The following is a 20,203-nucleotide window of genomic DNA, read 5'->3' on the forward strand; positions in this document are numbered from 1 at the left end:
CTCCAGGGCTGTCTGCCTCCCTCCACGAGGCAGAGGAAGCGAGCAGGGGCCTGGGCGGACACCCCTGAGTGCCTGGGCCTGCAGAGAGGGCCGGATGGCAGTGTCCATATGAGGGCACTGGGGCAGAGGGGCTGACCCTGGCCTGGGCCCCCTGCTTGTCCCTGGGCATCGAGAGGGGTTGCTGCAGAAAGTGACGACTCGAATACAGCACAAGTCACCACTTTATTTCTAAGAGAAAACCTGCATTTTCACACACATGGACTCAGGGGTTTCGAACACACGGTTTGTACATCTGCCAGCTTAGGTTGCTCTGCAAAATGAGGAAGAAGCCGTATCGTGCTCACAAATAATACACATTCCACATAGCAGCACAGCCTTTTGGGCATCTTTGGAGTTTTAGACGGAGCTTCTGGAGTCACAGAGCCATTTTCAACCCAGGCCTGGCATGGTCCCTGCCCTTGCATCAGAGTGGCCTGGGAGGTACACACATCTTTACAGGCCCAGAAACGCCAAAGGCTGGGAGGCTCTCGTTCTCTGGTGAATCCGGATTCAAGACAGGCTTCGCAAAAGCAGCTCTTGGGCTGAGCTCCAGGCCTAGCCCTGAGGACCCCTGGCCTCCTGGCGCCCCTCCAGAGGCTGCCCGGCTAGTCTCTCGCTTCTCCAGGCACTGGGGGGTGGGGAAGGGTGGCCTCAGGGACATAAGGACCAGGGAGCATGTGATGGAGAGATTTCTCACTGTTCTTCTGAGGGGGTGCAGCCTCTCTGAAGGTCACTGTGGAGGGCACCCCAAGGCCTGGAGAGCCTTGGGGAGAGATCAGGCCCCACAGACCTGGAAGCTCTGCCCCAGTATCCCCCAGCCTGGGCGGCCAGGCTGTGCTCCCTGCGGACCTTACTGGCACCCTGCCCTGCTGACCCCGGAAGCAGCTGATTGAGGGGCCTGGGAAGACCCCATGGCCTCCAGCAGGTCTCAGAATGACTCCTGTAGTGGCTAGGACTAGGGCACTGGCCGCACCCTCAGGCCCAGATGGGAAGTGTGGGCTGGGGGTAAACCCAGGAACTCAGGACTAGCAGCAGCCATCAGGGGCTGTGGTGCAGGAGCAGCCACCAGGGCAGCACCAGGAGGCAAAGGCCCTGAGGGAGATGAGCTGGTGCCATGCCCTCCCAATTCCGCTCAGATGGGCACCCTCGCCTTCCTGGGACATAAACCCCTGGGGCTCACGTGGTGGGGAGCAATTTGGCAGCAGACAGATGGACTAATATCAACGTCTCCAGTGACCCAGGGCCCAGTCCCTGCCCTGAAGGCTGCTCAGCCCCTCCAGCCCCTGTCCCGCCTCGCAACGCCTCCTCTGCGCCAGGGCCAGGGCCTCTCCCCCTAGTGGAGCGACTGTCCACTGGCTTTCAAAGGCGGCACTCCTCTGCTGTCACAGCTGCAGTGACAGCCTTGGGGAGGCTGAGGGGGCTCTGTCAACCAGGGGACACTAGTGGGGACAGGTGTGTAGCTCCTAGCTGCAGGGCCTCCTCCACCCCACCCCCCCCCCCCCCCGCCCATTCAGGGCTATAAATACTCACAGACGGACGCAAATGGTAAATGCTCCCAGACATTTATCATAAATTACAGGTGGATGATTGTGAGTCTTCAGGCCATGAGGCCTCTTGGGGACTGTTTCAGTTCTTTAAAAAAAAAGAAGACACGAAGCCGATGGGGCAGGAGGGCCGTTCAGCCTAGCTTCTGACTGGAAGCTCGCTGGGTGCAGCAGACTGGCCTGGGAGATGCCAGGGTGCTGGGTGGGTCGGAGGCTGGGCCAGGTAGCACCGTGACCAGTGGTGGTCACAGAGGACGTGAACGATGACGTGGGCCCAGGTCGGAAGCAGCCAGAGCCAGATGAAGGGCACCTGGCCCCTTCCGTGAGGTTGGAGCATTATGCCAGGAACAGGTGTTCCCTGTACACTTTTTTAAGTGAGTAAAGAGAACAGTGATTTTCAAACAGTGGTGTGTTGGGTGGAGGGGCTCTTCCATGCACCTGTCCCCTGCCTCTGCATGAGCCCAGCAGAAAGTCCTAGCTGGAAGGCCGTGGGGCTTGGGGCCAGCACTGTGCAAAGGATGGGTGAGCACGCTGTCCCTCGGAGCGTCCTCAGTGGTGCAGCCAAGAGCCAGGAGGGGCACAGCCTCTTTCCTCCTCCCTGATGGAAGCCAGAGACCTACCACAAACAAAGACCTGCTGCCTCCGCCCCTCCTCCCTCCGCCTCGCCTCTGCAACCAGTCTTTCCTCCAAGCAAACCTTTTCCGCCCCCTTCACCATTCACTCTGCAAATGACCAGGGCCTCCAAATCCCGTCCAGCCCCAGGTATGACTGGATCCATGTCAGCGAGAGAGATGGGAGCATTCCAGTTGTCCTGCATGCCATTTAAACCTTTCCCTTCCCTCTCTTCTGGGAACTCTGAGCAAACACCAGGCACTAGGACAACTTCTAATTTAATATTATAATAATAAAAGCCACGGTGGCACAGAACCATGAACTGCACTTTAAATTCCTAACTGAACTCCTGCCGGGGCTGTTGTCAGGAAAAATATGCAGAATCAATGGCTGCAGCTGCCAAAACAAATGGAGTATGCCCACCTCTGCCACGGCATCGCTGCAGACCTGCCCTGCCCGGCCCGTGCCCGACCTGGGCATCGCTCGGAGGAGCTGGTCACCACATAGAAGGTAAGATTAAAATAATAACACCGACAAGCAAGCACTAATGAGGAAAAACTCCTGGAAGGAAGCAAATTTAATTTTCTTTTCCTCTTTGACACCTTTCTTCCCTGTCCAAAGGGAGGTTCTTAATTGAAGTCTGTGAGGGGAGCGCTCCATCTCTTTATCACCAAGTGGCCTCAGTACACAGAACGCTCGCTTTTTATTGTAGATTATACCTTCCTTTTCCCCCTTGGCTCTGGAAAGGATAAGTGATTACAATTTTGTTATCTTCTAAATTAAAAAGAAGGTGAAGTTGACTGGGCTGGAGCCATCTGCACAGCAGTTTGACAACTGGGGCGACAGCATAATACTGGGCAATTTTTTGCACAATTCAAAAGCTTTTTTTCTCTTTTTTGCCAAGGAATCAGTTTAACAAACATCCTGCTCTTGCTGAAAATAATTTCTTTTCCCAACTCTTCTAGGAATAAAACACTTTTAATGTATTTGTCAGGAATCGACACTTCATTTAATAGGATTTAAAAAGTGACAATTTAAAGAGCAATTGAGAAGAGTCCCACATCCATCATGGCTTGTGCTTCTAACTAAAATCAAAAGAATGAAAGCAGAAAAAGCACTGAGAAAGTGGTAAAACGGGTGTGTGTGTGTGTGAGGAGAGACGGTGGGGGCAGGGGGGTGGCTCATAGCTGCTTCAAGTCCGAAGTGCTCACAACGGCTCCTGTGAGACTGCCCTGCTGGGTGCTGGCTGCATGGACACAGCTGCTGCCCGGCACACACCCTACCTGCCCTACACTCTCAGTCCACCCCAAGTGACCCTCCCCAGAGCTGCCAGAAGGTGACTTTGAAGGCTTTTTTCCCCAAAAGCTCCAATGAAGTTGCCTTTCTACTCTCCAAAAAAAAAAAAAAATAATAATAATAATAATAATAATAATAATGAAAAGTGAAGGGTGGGGGTGCTGGCCACCTCCCATTTCTTTGCCTGGGTGGTGGTGACCACGGCGCCCTTGTGTCCTTTCCGTTGGTTACTGAGGACCATTGCCCTCATGGGCCCAGGCCACAGGCACCCACCTGTCAGCCTCACCTGCCACCTCTCTTCATGTTGGCTTGTTGCCCCTGGGGCTAGCCTGGGCATGGGGGAGCTTATCTCCCCCACCAGGGGCTTGCCCATGTCTCCTTCACAACCCCCACTCCCCGCGGACTGAGCCTCCACTCTCTGCTGGGCTGAGGGCTCTGTGGTGCCCAGGAGCCCTCCCAGCCACGTGCCAGCCCATCCCATCATCAGCACTTGCTTTTAGCTTCAAGTGTTTAGGTCGCTTTGGTCCTGGTGGCCCAGGGGAGAAGTGCTCTGTAGGACCAGCCAGGCTCTGGGGAACTCCAGGCTGCCCGGGGACTTTCTGGTAGCCACTCACTTGTCCCTGTTCCCTGGAGATGAGGTCCTTGCCCTGGTGTGTGGTGTGACACACCTTGACTTGGCCTCCAGGCCCAGCTGGACACACAAAAAGAGTTCCTGCCCCATTCAGAAGGCCCCTCAGGGAAGGGCAGTACCCCTCCAGCCTGGGAAAGGAGGTGAAACCGTGTCCTTCTGGAGTCCAGGGCAGGCTCCCAGCAAAGCGAGAGGAGGCGAGCTGGCAGCGCGGCTGTGAGGGAATGAGACTTTGCCATCAGTCCTCACCAATGACATCTACTGTTAGTGCCACCCCATCTTCCCCATACTTCTCTTTATCTGATGATAAGGGGCATCTTTAAAGTGCTGGAAGACAGGAGGGACAGAGATCTGGAAGGGCATGCCCCGAAGGAAAGAACCATCACAGGCCAGGGAGCTGCAGATGTGGGTCTAGGGCCGAGGCTTTGCAGCGTATTCCTTTTCAGATGCGAGGCCGAGCTGCCAAGCTGCTATCTCGTTCCCGGAGCACAGGAGGGCTCTGCATGCTGTGTGGGCAGGGGACTGGAGGGTTGCAGATGCAGGGCCGGGCAGCTCCTCCAGCACCCCCACCAGCCCACCCTCTCTTCCCAAGGTCAGCAGCATGCTGCTTCAGGCCAAGGGCCTCTGGGCAGGCGATGCCCATGTTTAAAAAGAAGCACGTGAATGGCTCATTTCAAAATGTTTGAACTCTGCCCTTGATATGACTGTCTGGTTCCTTTGTCCCCATCTGGGTAGAAAACACACTGGGGAAGGAAGTGCTGAGTGTGCAGGAGCTCTCTGGCTAATTGGCAACCCGGGGCTGGGGGCTGACACAGTCAGCAACCATGCTGGAGGGCCCCCCACTGTGAGCGGGCGCCCACCGTTCCTTACAGGAGCCTCCTCCCATTATGAAATGCCTGGCATCCCAGGGGTGTTCCACTCTCCCACACAACAGGGAAGTGGCAGAGATCAGAGCTGAGGGGATAGGAAGCAGCTCAGCCCTGCAGCTGGGCCTACCGGGGAGGATGGAGAGCTGCAGACCCTGGCTTCTCCTCAGGAACGTGTGCGCCCTGCCCCGGTGGCCCTCTGATGTCTGCCATCCTGTGTTCACACGGAAAGACAGTCTTCCAATTTAATCATGCAGTTTGATGCTACCCTACTATTTCCATATGGACAAATCACTCAAAATCAAGTTAAACTAGGAGGAAGTGGCTGACCCGTTGGCTCTTTCTAGAGCGCAGCTGATATGTCTTTGACACACCTGAAAGGAAACTCCCACGCCCTCACCCTCCTTTGATCGGGGTTGCAGGTTGGCGCCGAGGACCCAAGGACTGCAGTGCTGCTCACGTGCCATGCCGTCCTGGGGAGACTCCCAGGCTGATGCTGATGGCGACAGAGGCCGGAGCTCTGAGGACAGCGGAGGGGCAGGCAATGATGTGCGCAGTTACCCAGGGCAGGCAGCACTGGAATGGAAATCACTAAGTAAGAGACGGAGCCACATCAAGCCACCATCGTCAAATGAGGTCCTTTTGATGAGGATTAGGAGAAAAGCTTCTTGGAACTGCTATTTTTCAGTCCCCAGTTGAGTACTGTGGTGTGGGGGAAGCACGGAGTCCCAGTTCTGCGTTCCCAACGCTGATGGGCAGGTGGCTGCCTCTCCAATGCTTCGATAAACACAACTGGAGGGGCAGCTAAGCCACAGCAGTCCCCGGCAGGTTTGGCCACGCCAGAACTCGGTATATGTTTATCTACATGGACTTCTGAACAGTGAATTAGCAGCGGGCATAGTAACTATTTCCTTGTCAGCCTCCCAAGCTTAAAGGCTGGATCCATGTCAGGAATGACAGGTGAGAAACTCAGCCACACGAGTGACTATTAACTCCAGTGTCCACAGGTTGATTTGCTTGTGTGCATTTGTGGCACTTCCTCTGTGGCCCAAGTGCCAGGATGAGCTGCATCCGTGTCTCATTTAGGAGACATGCATGATGGGTCTCTGTCCCCGCAAGCTGAACCGTTCAAAACCAAGGAAGGAAAATTATAGCATCAAAAGGGATTAAAACTAGTGATTTGCTGTTTGAGCATTTCAAATAGATCCGGAACACCTATGATTCACTGAATGGAGAATAACTAAAAGAAATAAAAAATCATTTAGTTGCCAGGGCAATGTATTCCAGCAGAATGAATACTCTATGGAGGCCCATTCCTAAAGGGTGCCTCCAGGTAGCAAAGGCCCGATGGCTTTCTCCTCCGCCTGAGTGTTTGCGTGCCATTTTTGTATTCCAACACAGGCCTGTCTATGACTTCCTCCTGTTCCCTGCGCCTGGGCTAGATTAGAGAGGTAGGGTGTTAATGGTGGACTTGATGAAGATTGAAGACCCATTTTCTCCCCCTTGAGACCAGCCTGATTTGGATAAATTGAGAAGAACAAAGCAGCCCCTTTCTGTCCTTGGGAGAAAACCTGTTCGGTGTCTGCTTTTGCAGCTAGGTCGGCTCCTCCCTGGAAAGGGGCAGAGGTGGGGGCAGTCAACAGAGACCCCTGCTCAGGGAGGAGACCGTTTCCTGCCGCTGCCCGAGCCCACCAAGTCACACCAGGCCCGCTGCCTCCTTTATTGGTGCTGCCGGTTGGGGGAGCGTGAGTTGGAGCCTGGGCTGGAGGGTAGTGAGCTGCCACTAGGCGCCCGCAGCGCATGGGAGTCGAGCTGCTGACCGGCCAGGCTGGTGTCCCCTGTCCCCGATTCCTCATTATTTTCCTCCTTCTGGCTGCTCTGCTGCTCTGGACACTCAAAGTGGACACAGTGGAACACCTGGGAGAGAAAAGGAAAAGACCCCATGAGTGAAGGGTCAGCATGCGGCCCTGGAGTTGCCGCAGGTCGGGATACTGCCCTGCCCAGCTTTGGGGGCCACCATGAGGGAGTTAGAGGAGGTCCTTCCCACTGCCCACGCCTGCCCCGGCGCAGACACCTGATGGCAACTAGCATGCTGTAAACACATTTTGATCAGTCAAGATGAAAGGAAATGAGCCAGTGGCCCAAAAGTTAGAGACACCATGACACGGATTCCCACAAAATGTTCACACTGGATTACTCCGTTTTTTCCAACCTTTGTCTAATGGGCTCTTTTTTCTTTTTTAATTAATTTTTGTATTTGGCAGTTGGGTTAAAAGTCAACAGGAGGTGACTGTGGTGGTGGTGGTTCGATTCTGTGAGGTTGTGGAAAGCAGGTCCACAGATAACGTCCACCGTCTGTGTGGCATCTGTGTGGGTTGTCTCTGGGTACTCTGGTTTTCTCCCGCATCCCAAAGCTGTGCACTTGAGGTTCATTGGTGTGTCTGCAGGGTCCCAGTCTGAGTGCATGTGAATGTGTGTGAGCGTGCCCTGCAATGGCATGGTGTCCTGTCCTGAGCTGGTTCCTGATGCATAGTTCTCCTGGCCCTGCAATGGTTGAGCACAGACCCTGCTGAGCAGCTGTGCTGGGGAGTGGACTTCAACCTCATGTGGCTCCAGCCAGCCTGGAACAAACGCCCCCGATGTGTAGAAGCCAGCCACCTGGCCGACAGTCACCCTCTAGGAGCTAAGAAGAGTTTGCATACCTGACAGCAGGTCAGCCTGGAAGCACCGTGAACTCTGTGCCAACACCGTGCCAGCACTGTGTAGACAGGGCACAGCACCGAGCTCAGCGCCCCGGAAGCAAGGGTAAGCCATGGCCCTGACCTGGAGAGTAGACAACATGCTTCGGGGGGTCCTGACATGCATGTGTGAGCTGTGGGGTGCAGGAGAGAAGGGCGGGGTGGGGGCTGTCGTTGCCACTGCACGAGCATGTGTGCACATACATACACACGCCCTTCTACCGTAGAATCAAGTTCACAGAGACAAATGTAGTATCAACTGCAGAATTATATTGAAAATATAAATTCTACGCTTACCTCCCTGCATCACTGTTTTTTCCATATTCCCACTTCATTTATTGACCACTGTTTTAAATTTCACATTTTCTCATATGAAGACTGAGACCGTGTCTTCCTGGTGTGTCCACTCTGTTTTGGGAGCTGCCATTTTCTCTTAGAGGGAGCTGATTTCTCTCCTTACAGGGCAGGGGCTCAGGCGCGGTCCTCGCCTCCTGCAGACCCCTCACTGCCTCACGGCTGAAGCTGTCCCCACTTAGCCTATGTCTCCCTCCTTTTCCTTTCTTTCCTTCCTTCCTTTTTTATAAAATCTCCTTCTGTGGGTCCATCTGCAGGGCTTACCAGTCAACAACCGGAGGGGCTAGGTCGTAGGGGAAGGCCTTATGTGGAGATCTGAACACTATTTGGGCCATCAGCTCTGCCCTGGGCTAGGCCGGGGGAATCTGAGAATCATCCTCTAGGTGACAACCATTAATCCACTCCTCCATCAGCTTCACATTCTTGCAGCTCTTCAGTAACAACACCGCCCTGGGCATGTCGGCCACTCGTGGGTCACTTGCCTTATAAGTGTTCCTCCTTCCACACCCAGGGATAGGTGAGGTCAGGCTCTGCGGGGCCAGGACACGCCTTGAGAGTGCAGTCCCGGTCCTCAACACACCCCCCACTAAAGCTTCTCATAACCCAGCAAATACGCCTTCTCTTTTGCAGTATGACCCAGAGCCATATTCTGTTCCCACGCCCACATGCAGGGCTTTTCAGGACAGGCTGCGTTTCACTGCTCCTTCCCCCTGCTGACACGGGAGCTCTTTATCCGGCCCCACCATGTTCTTTAATTGGTTATTTGTGTAATCCCTGCTCTCCCTGCTCCGTCAACATCTCCGGAGGCCGCTCCCCAGAGCCTCAGGCTGACACTAATCCTGGAATTGACTTACATTTGTCCTACTCCTTATTACCTTTCCTCAAGCTCGCTCCTCTGGTATTGAATGGTTTTTCTCTCCTTTTGCTCTTGCAAGGTTCTCTACAGTCCTGTTAATTTCCAGGCCAGCTCTTCCCCCACCGGCCCTGCAAGCCTTCAGGGTGCCTCCTGCTCCGTGGCCCACCCCGCTGCCTGCCTCCTTCTACTGATCTGTCAGCTCCGATCTGACTCAAGGACCAAGGCTTAGTCGTCCTTCTACCGGCTCGGGTTCTTGCACAAGAATAAACAAATCGATAAAAACCCTGGATTGAGAGATAAAGTTAAAAAAGACCTCAGAGTGGCCTAGTGCTACGGCTTGCTCTTCACAGCCAGCCTCTCACCGGAGGAGGGATCAGGGCGGATCTCTGCTCTGCACTGTGCTGGTAAGAGCCTGGGAAGAGATGCTGTCTGTGGTGAGCACGTGATAGACATTCCACGACCCGACCTGTCGGTGCCCTGGTTCTCATTGTTTCTTCTCATTTCCAGCTGCATTTATCTCTTGTCTAACTTGGGCAGTGTTAAGGGCACAACTGTGTTTAGCCCATTAGCCAATTTGTTTTCAGATAATAATGCAAATGGCTGTTACTCCCAACACACCTAACAAGACTGACAGCCAATCTCAACTGCTTCTGTGTTTTCCTATGGATATTTCTCCTAAAGAACTCCTAACTGTCTCTCTCCCTGATGCCACAGAGCTCACGGCACGCCCTGCCATCAAGTTAGGGGACCCTGGAAGCCCCTGGAAGCCCTAGGCCGTAACTGCCTGACTGAGCTCCCTGTGGCTCTGCAAGGAACTGGGGCCATCTCAGAGCTGCGTCCCAGTCTGTGGCCCCAGAATCCCAACTAAATGAAGTGCAGTCTCCCTGAGCATCTCCACGAAGCTATGCAGGTGCTGCCAGATTCAAAGGCAATACACAGGCAGGAGTTAGTTAACTGTATTAAATCACAAACTGTGTGGCGAAGATTCTAAGTGAAAAAGAGTGTTTTTACAAATGGATAGGCGGGTGAAGGCACAGAACCTGCCATGGGTGGGAGTGGGCAAGCTACAGGTGACAGGTGGGGAGGGAACAGCCTCTGCACACCAACAGAGACAGGATGAGCATCACATATGCAGCAGACACGGCCAGAGGATGACGCTGCACACGTGAGCAGGGTCAGGAGGTACACACGTACCACAAGCATGAAGCACCTCCTACGTGCCTGACTGGGCGAGGTCCCAGCTGCCCTCAGAGGGTGTACGGTCCAGTGAGGCCAGCAGACACATAAGCCAGGGAGAAGGAGTCCCAGGGCATAGAGGAGTGGGACCCAGCCAGGCAGGCAGTCAGGGAAGGCTTCCTGGGGGAGGAGACATCTGAGGTGAGTCTGGAAGGAAGAGGCAGCCAAGCTAGAGAGGATGGAGGAGGTGGGGACTTGGTGTGGAAGGAAAACAGGAAGAACTACACAGGTTCTCAAGCCAAAGGGTGGCAACAGAGCAAGGAGGGCCTGGGAGCAGCAGGGTGTGGGGGGGAGGGGTAGGGCAGAGGCCACACCCAATGGGACAGGGCGAGGGCCTGGCCTCAAGCTGGGCAGGGATCCTGATACTCTTGGACAAAGGAGGCTATTTATTTATTTATTTATTTATTTATTTATGAGACAGAGTCTCGCTCTGTCGCCAGGCTGGGGTGCAGGGGGGCTATCTCAGCTCACTGCAACCTCTGCCTCCCAGGTTCAAGCGATTCTCCTGCCTCAGCCTCCTAAGTAGCTGAGACTACAGGCACGTGCCACCACACCCAGCTAATTTTTGTGTTTTTAGTAGAGATGGGGTTTCACCATGTTGGCCAGGATGGTCTCGATCTCTTGACCTCATGATCCGCCCACCTCGGCCTCCCAAAGAGCTGGGATTACAGGCGTGAGCTACCACGCCCAGCCTACGAGACTCTTTAAAAACTAATCATTCTTAAACTAAAAAAGTTATTTAAAAAGGAATATACATTTGTGGTGACAAATTCAAATAACAAGTATTTTAAAAATCTAGATGACAACAAACCTTTAAACCTTGGAATCCCGATTTAGCAATTTGGAATCAATAGGCAGGAGTCATTTTCAAATCAAGAAAGATCAGAATTTGGTAACAGACTGGATGAGACTGATAAAGCAAAGCGCCCACAATGACTGTCAGGGTTCCCTGGAAGGGACGGGGACGGGCATACTGCGGTGCTACAGAAGGTGGCAGCAGCAGGTCCCAGGGCTCCAGTTACAGCAGCTCAGACCTGCACTCATGCCAAGGACTCTCACAGATCCTTTCCCTGCAATGATTTCACTGAGTGCAGACTCCAGCAGGTGCGCCCACAGCGCGGCTCCTGCCCTCAGGACCTCTCAGGCAGATGGGGGCAGAGGCACCTCTGTGCTGAGGCCTGTGTTCACTCTTCAGCAAATGGCGAGTGGCAGGCTGGGAATGAACCTCAGGGCTGTGCCTTCCTTAAGCCTGGACCTTTCCACTGTATCAACATACCTGCCTCACACAAACAATTCTACCAGCACGGGATCAGTAATATTTCAGACATCAGAGGTGTGTGAGAAACTAATTTTGCCTGGAAGAGAGGTCAGGGCAGGCTACAGAGAGGAAGGTGTGCACAGGTGAGGCCTTGAGGGGTTGGGAGGCAGGGAGGGGAGCTGCTTTCCAGGCAAAGGGAACAAGGAGAAGATTTCCACATAAAGATCTGGGCCTTGGCACCTCACTCCTGGCAGCCTGTCTGTAATTCACTCTGGTCACCCCTCTGTGGAGCAGTGTGCCTGCCTCAGTCATCTCTGTTGATGATTTAAGCCTAGCAGCCTTCAGCCAAATGTGGCAACTGTGTAAGCCAATACCCAGCTAGCTCCTGGACCACTCAGATGCCCATCAACATGTACGAGGCTGGGGTTACTTCTCCTGGGACCCCAGAAATCCTCAGATTTGCACGCAACGCAAATGGGCATTCGGGGGGGCCTGTGGGTGGTCCCAATTCTGTTCTTGGGAGCGGGAGTGAAAAGCAAGCCTGTCGTGGGGAAACTGGCACCCTCACTGGTGGCCACGCTGCTGGGGCTGGGCGTGAAGCTGCCTCCGGCCCTTGGAGAGGAGTGTGAGGGAAGGGAGGCGGCAGTGCTTTTTATACACAGGAGCTGGAGGAGGGTGACGGCAGCCTGGAGGAAGTCATCACTGCCATGGTAGGGGGGAAATCTGCAAATATTGGGCATGTGGCCCTCCCCTTCCCACCGTAACCCCAAGCTCCTCAGCCCACTTCTTTCCACCTAGGCACCTTTGGGCCTCCCTCTAGGTGGAACAGCCAAGTCCTGAGTCTCTCTTTGCTCAGAAGCTCAAGTGATTCAATTTCTTTTCTCCAACCTTTCCCAAGACTGCAATACCTCTTGGAAAGGACGTGACCAAAAGTGGCTGAGACACACTGGGCAGAGCCGCACTACTCATTTATGCAAAACCATTACTCCGGCCGCCGCATCAGTCTCCCTTCCCCTTTTCAGCAATCATGTATCCCATTAGCCTGTTTGATTGCCGTTGCTCACAAAGGGGCACCTTCGCTGAACCGTCTTCAATGGCCTCTGGATCTCTCCCCTGAGAGAAGCCGGCTAATTTGGAATGTGGTTGTGTGTATGAATCCGACACAGCCTCAGTCACAATCGGGTGTCCTGCTGTTTATGATCACTTTGCCTTGCCTCTCTGGGAGCCATAATTCACCACATACTGGAGATAGCCTGGGTGTTCTTTTCTCCGTGAACCCTGGACAGGATGTACACAAATGTGCTAGCCCCTTCTTGGTGACCAGGCTAATTCCTCAGCTGCTTGGTGGCTGCTGCCTCTCATTAGAGGGATTCCCTAAGCACTATTTGCTTGACCAATTTTCAAGGTTTTTAAAAGCAGAAGCCTTTGCTAATTTTCCCAAGTTGGCCTAAGAGTCCACTGTGAACTGCAGCAGAAATTGGGGAAATTTAATAAATGTTGATCAATGACTCTGCCTTGCTTTCCTGGTTCCTCCTGAATAATTTCCACAGACTGCTTTCATGCCAACCAATACAAATAGGATTTCTGATCCAAGTTTTCAACTTACAAATACAAGTTGACAAATCTTTATAAAATAGATATCTACCTCTTGATGTCTGTCCATAAGTCAGATGCAAAGCCATGACTTCTAACTTACACTCCCCTAAAGATCCTCTATTTCCCTTTCACAGTGGCTGGTGTGGTGGCATCACACACCCACCCAGCGTTCAGTGACATAACAGATCCTGACGATGGTCACCATTAACATCTCTCTTATGCTCGCCTCAGAGCAGAAGGTAACAGTCCATCTACAGACTGCAGAGATGTTTTGTTTTTGTTCTTTAAAAATGAAGACGAGTGCCTCCAACAAAATATCCCTTTTGATAAACCTTGGATTTTTATGTGCATCTGAACAGCCCAACACATTGTTTTCAGTTAGGGGCCGGGCATGGTGGCTCACACCTTATAATCACAGCACTTTGGGAGGCTGAGAGAGGTGGATCACTTGAGGTCAAGAGTTTGAGACCAGCCCGGCTGACATGTCAAAACCTGGTCTCTACTAAAAATACAAAAATTAGCCAGGTGTGGTGGCCGGTGCCTGTAATCCCAGCTGCTCGGGAGGCTAAGACAGGAGAATTGCTTGAACCTGGGAGGCGGAAGTTGTAGTGAGCTGAGATTGCGCCACCGCACTCCAGCTGGGAGACAGAGCGAGACTCTGTCTCAAAAACAAACAAACAAACACAACAAAAAACAAAACTAGGAATTACTTCATAGGGAGACATTTCCAAATTGCGAGCAACAAATTTTCAGTATTGCTTAGGGTGATAGGATACCCAAATATTTTTGCACTAAGTATGGAGGTAAGTTTCTGGGTGACAATGCTTATGTACGGCAACAGCTTTTTAAAAAACTTTACAATATCATTTTCTCATATTCACATAGGCCAGGATATCCACAGATAATTGGAACTCTGATGCTTGGAAGGTTCTGGAAGAAGAGCCTTTCCAATCCCTATCACCCCAGGCAGCCCTGGAATTCCTGCCCTGTTTTTTATGTGTGTACACTCCAGAGTTCCAGGGAGAGAGTTACTTTCTTGTCTTAATGGATTCGGTTATAGAGTGGTAGAGTATCTTTTAGTTATTTTTTTGAAAAACTAAGAAACAAAAAAAGGGAAGTGTTCTTGTTCGCAGGCTTCTGGGATGCCTGAATCTCCCCACCTGATAGATGTGGCCTCACCAGGGCCCACTTCCCACACCAGACAGGCACCAAGAGAGCCTGGCCATGGCCCTGCTCTCCCCACAGGGCTGGCCCATGTGTCTCCAGCTGCCTGGGCGGTTCTTCACTTTGTGTGACCAGGCTCCGCATGTACCTTCTGTCTCAAAGGGCTCCAGCTGCGTCGAGGCTTCCAGCATCACCCCTCACTGCTGGCACAGCAATGGGACACATCTGAGGGGACCCTCACAAGCTGCTGTCTCCATGCGTCTCACTGCTGGGAGGCTCCTGGGTACTCATCTGCCCAGGTCTGGGGTCACTTTCTCCCAGGCCAGTTGAGGATGGAGAATTATTGTTGCTCCAATATGACAGGTCTAAGGATTGTGCAGTGTCTGAAACAACCATATGCGCTCAATGTTGTCCTGCTTTTCCTCTCTTTTTTTCCAATAAAATCTTTCATAACAAACATTTAAATATAAAGAAGCCCACAAAAGGTCTTCTTTTTTTTTTTTTTCTGAGACAGAGTCTTGCTCTGTCGCCCAGGCTGGAGTGCAGTGGCACGATCTCGGCTCACTGCAAGCTCCGCCTCCCAGGTTCATGCCATTCTCCTGCCTCAGCCTCCTGAGTAGCTGGGACTACAGGCGCCCGCCGCCACACCTGGCTAATTTTTTAATTCTTTTAGTAGAGACGGGGTTTCACCGTGTTAGCCAGGATGGTCTCGATCTGACCTCGTGATCTGCCCGCCTCGGCCTCCCAAAGTGCTGGGATTACAGGCGTGAGCCACCGCGCCCGGCCTAAAAGGTCTTCTTTTATAATTATGAAACAAACTAAATATTTTTCTGCCTTTTTTCCTGTCTCACTGGGAAGGAAGCTTTAAGATCTAGTTCACTCTCCTTATTTCAAAGGCAAGTGTCCTGAGAGGCAGGGAGGTAAAATGACACTGGGGCCACACAGCTGGCTGGAGGTGAAGCTGGCACCAGTGCCGAGGCCCCCTCCCTTCCTTCCACTCACTGCTCGCTCCCCTCTGTGCATCCTCTGCCTCCCTGCCTGCCCAGTGCTGGTTCGTGGAACCAGCTTCTAGAGCCTCCGCACCCCTTTCTTCTTAGCCTGGCTCTTCTGAGGCACCTGGCTTTGATCATTATCTGCAGGTATAATCCTTAAGTCCAAGTTTTTGTTAGGATGGCTCAGATTTCACTGCCTCTCCCCCAGCTTATATTTTTGTGCAACCGAATGCTTCCAGACTCTCTCATAACCATCAGAGCTCTGCCATTCTCCAAGGGCATGGCAGTCACAGCCTTGATGCCATCTTCAGTTATTCCTTCATCTGGCTTCAGGCTGTCACAAGTGATTCCTGAGAGCTCATTCCCTTTGGAATCCCACACCAACGCTCTGGCCCATGGTCTGATTTATGGAGGGGTTACTGTGTGCCAGGCACTGGGCTGGGTGCTGAGGACACAAAGATGCTACAACACAGTCTCTGCTCTCAAGAACTGCAGTGTGGTGGGGAGGCAGTCAGAACCTCCTGCTTTTGAAGTTTCCATGAATGTAATCCTAGTATACGTATTCTTTGGTGTCTGGCTTCTGTCCTTCAACACGCTGTTACGTTCATCCACCTACAGTCCCTGCAGCCCGTTGTATGAGATGCTGTGTTTGCTTACCCATCCTCTGTGGATTGACGCTCGTGGTGTCCCGTTGGGTTCAGGATGAACAAGGCTGCGGTGACAGCATCCTCACTCTTGCCTCCTAAACTGGTACAATGCAGATTCACAGGTACCAGGCTGCCCGCTGGGCTTGACTATCCCGGCTGTCCCTGCACTGCCTCCTCTCTGGCCCAGTACCTCGCATGCACCATACAGGGCCTCCGTGCTGCCATCTGAAACCTAAGTTTGTTTCCATTATTTCTATTCCCAAGCAGGTTTTCTTTGTGGGCATCCATTTCCAGTTGCTGGGACATGAAGCCCCTGGAGGGCCAGGTTCTCTCCCACACAGAAGTGGAGTCTGAAGGCTGGAACTGGTGCTCTTTGCAGACCAGGAGCTTTTCCAAGGAGAGGCCTGCCTCTCCATTTGCTCTCTCTGTGCTCTGCCACAGAGCACAGAGAGCGCCCACTGGGGGTTCTGGCCCTGGGGCCAGCATGTGACTGCTTTGAGGTGCTTCTGGGCTGAGACGATGGTCCTCTGGAGGATGCTGCCGGGGAAATCCTCGGGGGGCCAGAGAGAGTGGAATCAGACCTGGGGCAGGGGGACCTCGGAAATAATTATCACCATGCCAGGAAGGAGCACTTGTTTCATTTTTTTCTTTAAGAGTCTGTTTCCCTGTTTTGTTTTTTTCCATTAGAGCCACATGTTGCTATGGGAACGAGGGTGGCATGGGAGCCCAGAGCCACTCACTGGTCTGACCGAAGCCAGTAAATAAATTCTGACTCACTCCAGGCCCTGAGCCGAGTGGTCCTGGAGGGCAGCTCAAGCAGCCACTTGCAGACTTTCTGTCCTGCTGCTGTCGGCTCATGCAGATGCTCCTCTGACATGCTCGTGAGCTGATCACTCTCCTTGGAATAAGGAGCGGCGAGCCTGCAGAGTGCTCTGCACCCTCCCAGGTCCTCTAAGACATAAACTCATTCATGGCTCCCAAACTCCAAGGGCCAGGATCACTCGATCTGTTTTACAGATCAGGACTCACCCTCCTCCTTCAGGGCTGGCTGCTGTTTTCATTCACTGATGTCTCTACCATCAATCAGGTACAGCCATTTGAAATCTCACCCAGAGTTAAGGGGCTTTTTAATGGGGATTCATTTCTACCAGGTGGTGAAGCTGCCATCCCCTTAAGGAAGGGTCCTGCCTCAGTTTCTCCCCAAGATCTAGCACAAACTGGTGTACACAGCATGCTCAGAGCCACCTGCTTATCAATGCCTGACTCATAGAGTTCTGGGCCAGGGTGCAGCTGGGCTCATTTTGCACATTGCCATCTATTATGCCTTTGTGGGAGACACAGTGGCCTCGATGTTACAGCCAGACTGCCTGGATTCACATTCTGATTCTGCCACTCAAGACTGGGGTGATCTCGTACAAATTAGTTAACGTCTCTCAGCCTCGGTTGCCTCTAAACTTTTTACTGCCAAAACTGTATGCTATAAGGCACAGTTTTCCCATAGAAATACCATGTGGGACAAGAAACAGTGGTGCCTCCCCCTCACTGAGGAAACCCCAATTCTGGTTCAGATAAGATTCGTCCCCTTGCTTTCTTTTTCTTAGCAGTTTTACCACTTGTGTATGCATGAATGTTGTAGTAAAGCTTTGCCTGCTTTTGAAGTTTCCATGAATGTAATCCTAGTACACGTATTCTTTGGTGTCTGGCTTCTGTCCTTCAACACGCTGTTATGTTCATCCACCTACAGTCCCTGCAGCCCGTTGTATGAGATGCTGTGCTTTGCTTACCCATCCTCTGTGGATGGACGCTCATGGTGTCCCGTTGGGTTCAGGATGAACAAGGCTGCGCTGACAGTATCCTCACTCTTGCCTCCTAAACTGGTACAAGAGCTTCGTTGGAGAATACACATAGGAGTGGAAGTGAATGCTCAGCCATAGGGTGAATGTGTGCATATGCTCCTTTAGGACAAAACACCAAACTCTTCTCCAGAGTGACAGGGTCAGTCCATCTGCCCACAGCACTGGAGGAGAACTGCCCACTGCTCCACAATTTTGCCAACACTTAGTATTGAGTTTCCTCATCTTTAAAATGAGGGTGAGAGTGGAACCTACTTCATATATGAGGATTAAATCATGTAATAAATATAAAGGGATGGAAGATAACCTGGCACACAGTAAGTGCTCAGCAAATACTAGCTACTATTATTGTAATTAATAATAATGATTATTATTATAAGGGTCCTAAGCTAGGAGATGCTGAGATATCTGGGGCACATACTTTTCCATTTACAAATGTTTCTGGTTTAAGAAAATCCTCCATATGACTATAGAAACTCTGTATTGGAATGCCACGGCCTCTTGATAATGAAAAGCTGGTTTACTACATCTTTTCCTTTATTGCTTTCTTCGATTGACTGACTGGGAGAGGGAGAGATGGGTGTACAGATGAGATCACTCACCCATTCATTCAGTTAACAGGTCCTCTATGCTTACACATGCCAGGCACCACGCTAGGTGCCAGGGATACAAAGATGAATATGACACAGCCTCTCTCCTCACTATATAAATTCAGTAAGTAAAATGGAACCTGAGAGCTGCCTAAAGCCTGTCAATACCATCCTCAGTTTCTGCTATTGACTTGGTAAAAGCTTTCATGTAGATTCTTGTGAGCAGAAACCCTGTCTTTCTGAATACATTGCAGAGAGTTTCCTTTTCCTACAGTCCTTTTTAACCCTCAAGACTGCTTGTGGGCCCCTGAGCTCCCAGCGTACTGAAAAAAATCACTCCAGAACTTTCAAACCCACGTTTTTATAAAAGCCATAAAAAGAAACAGGCATAGCTTCTGTTTCTTGAACATCACTGCCTGATTTTCATGGATGCACAGAATTGATCTTATTTACTCCCAGCTGGGTTTATTTAAGGATGTAGGTATGTGCCTTTGTTATTTGCTCAGATAATTAATAACATGAAATGGAAGGGTTTCTGGGAGACCCCGCACATCAGAACCAGTGTGGTTCTGAGCACAGTTTTTGGGGCTGAAACTAAAGACTCCCTCGACGTTTGTAACGTTGTTGACAAGGTCCAGTTTATTTTAGACGTGAGAAACTTAGAAGAGGAGCAGTGTCTGTCTCCCCAGTGGCTCAGAGTCGATTAGCATTGAAGGCAGGCGAACGACCACACAGGAATGACCATGAACTTGCTAAGCTGGCAGCTGAGACCACCTTAAAGTGACTGAGGAAATGGTCAAGAAGGACCTCCTTGGCCACAGGCAGTGGGGACAATCAGATGCATGGAAACAATGGAAGCGGAGGGTGGATGTGCTGAAAGACACACCGACATCTGTCTGCCATCTAGTGCTGAGCATGGGAGGAAGACAAAGGAGTCGGGGTAAGCGTTTGAGGGTAAAGAAAAGACACACGTGAGCACCGGGCCAAGCACAGGGGAGCTTCCAGAGCCAGGCCAGCAGGGAGCAGAGGACAACAGAGGCACACACTGAGGGGGAGTGAAAGTGGAGTGTGCTGAGGAGTTCAGATAAATGATAAGGATGATGCTGAGTACACAAGGAACGGGTCACAGAAGGAAGTGGTGGAGTCTTCAAGAGGTAAGTAAGCATTGGGGGAATTTACTGACAGAAGTCGTAAACGTAGCTAAAAAATTAAATGAATTCGTTGCTGCGGTGCTCACAAAGGAAGATGAGAGACAGATGCCAGCAGCAGACGTACACTTCCCAGAGGAGAGGGATGGAATGCCGCAGGAAATCAGAAGTGTGCCAGAGCAGGTGATCAAGAAATCTACACTCTCAGACTGCCGAGGCCGCTGTCGCCTGAGAGCTGGACGGATCGGATCGGAGGGAAGCGGGGAAAATTAGCATGCAGCAGACGGAGACTGAGACTTTGGATGCAGGAAGACCTGGCCGACTGGAGCAAGACAGATACACACCTACAGCAGGCAAGAAATCCCAGTCCGCCTTAGCTCAGTCAGGCCAGCCTGGGGGACCTGCTTCCACGCACTGCCTGCTGTCCGCCTTCTCCTATTCCAGCAGCTGCCGGGGGTGTTTGGAGTTCGGGGCAGTTTCCATGGTCCCTGTTGCAGAGCTATCAACCCACTGAGCTCCTGCCCCCAAGAATGACTTCAGGTCTCTCTAAACAGCCGGCTGCTCTGCTAGCTGCTACTTACACACTGTCCAGGCCACTTCCCACCTTTTGCCAAACTGCCCAGCCACCATCTTCTCTTGAATGCTCTTCCATAGGAGCCTCCATGCTGCGCTTCCCCACCAGTCCCTGCTCTGCCCACCTCTCTCTTGATGGGGAAGCACCTGCAGAAGACAGGCCTACCTGGGCCATTCGGCAAAGCGTGTGTTCACGCAGATTTCCCTTTATTG

At 52.0% G+C, this 20,203-nt stretch overlaps 1 protein-coding gene across 5 annotated transcripts in view; it reads right to left on the bottom strand.

The window, feature by feature from the left end:
- Positions 1 to 203: 203 nt before the first annotated feature.
- The window catches only part of BTBD9 (BTB domain containing 9), a 482,019-nt gene continuing 462,019 nt past the window's right edge, over positions 204 to 20,203 (bottom strand). For all 5 annotated transcript variants that reach the window (XM_019029706.4, XM_063707576.1, XM_055390323.2 and 2 more), the window contains exon 11: positions 204 to 6,902. In XM_019029706.4, coding sequence (XP_018885251.2) covers positions 6,705 to 6,902 — 198 coding nt within the window. In that variant the 3' untranslated portion in view covers positions 204 to 6,704. The remainder of the gene's footprint in view (positions 6,903 to 20,203) is intronic.

Source organism: Gorilla gorilla, chromosome 5 (genome assembly GCF_029281585.2).
Source record: "Gorilla gorilla gorilla isolate KB3781 chromosome 5, NHGRI_mGorGor1-v2.1_pri, whole genome shotgun sequence".
In the NCBI taxonomy this organism is placed as follows: Eukaryota; Metazoa; Chordata; class Mammalia; order Primates; family Hominidae; genus Gorilla; species Gorilla gorilla.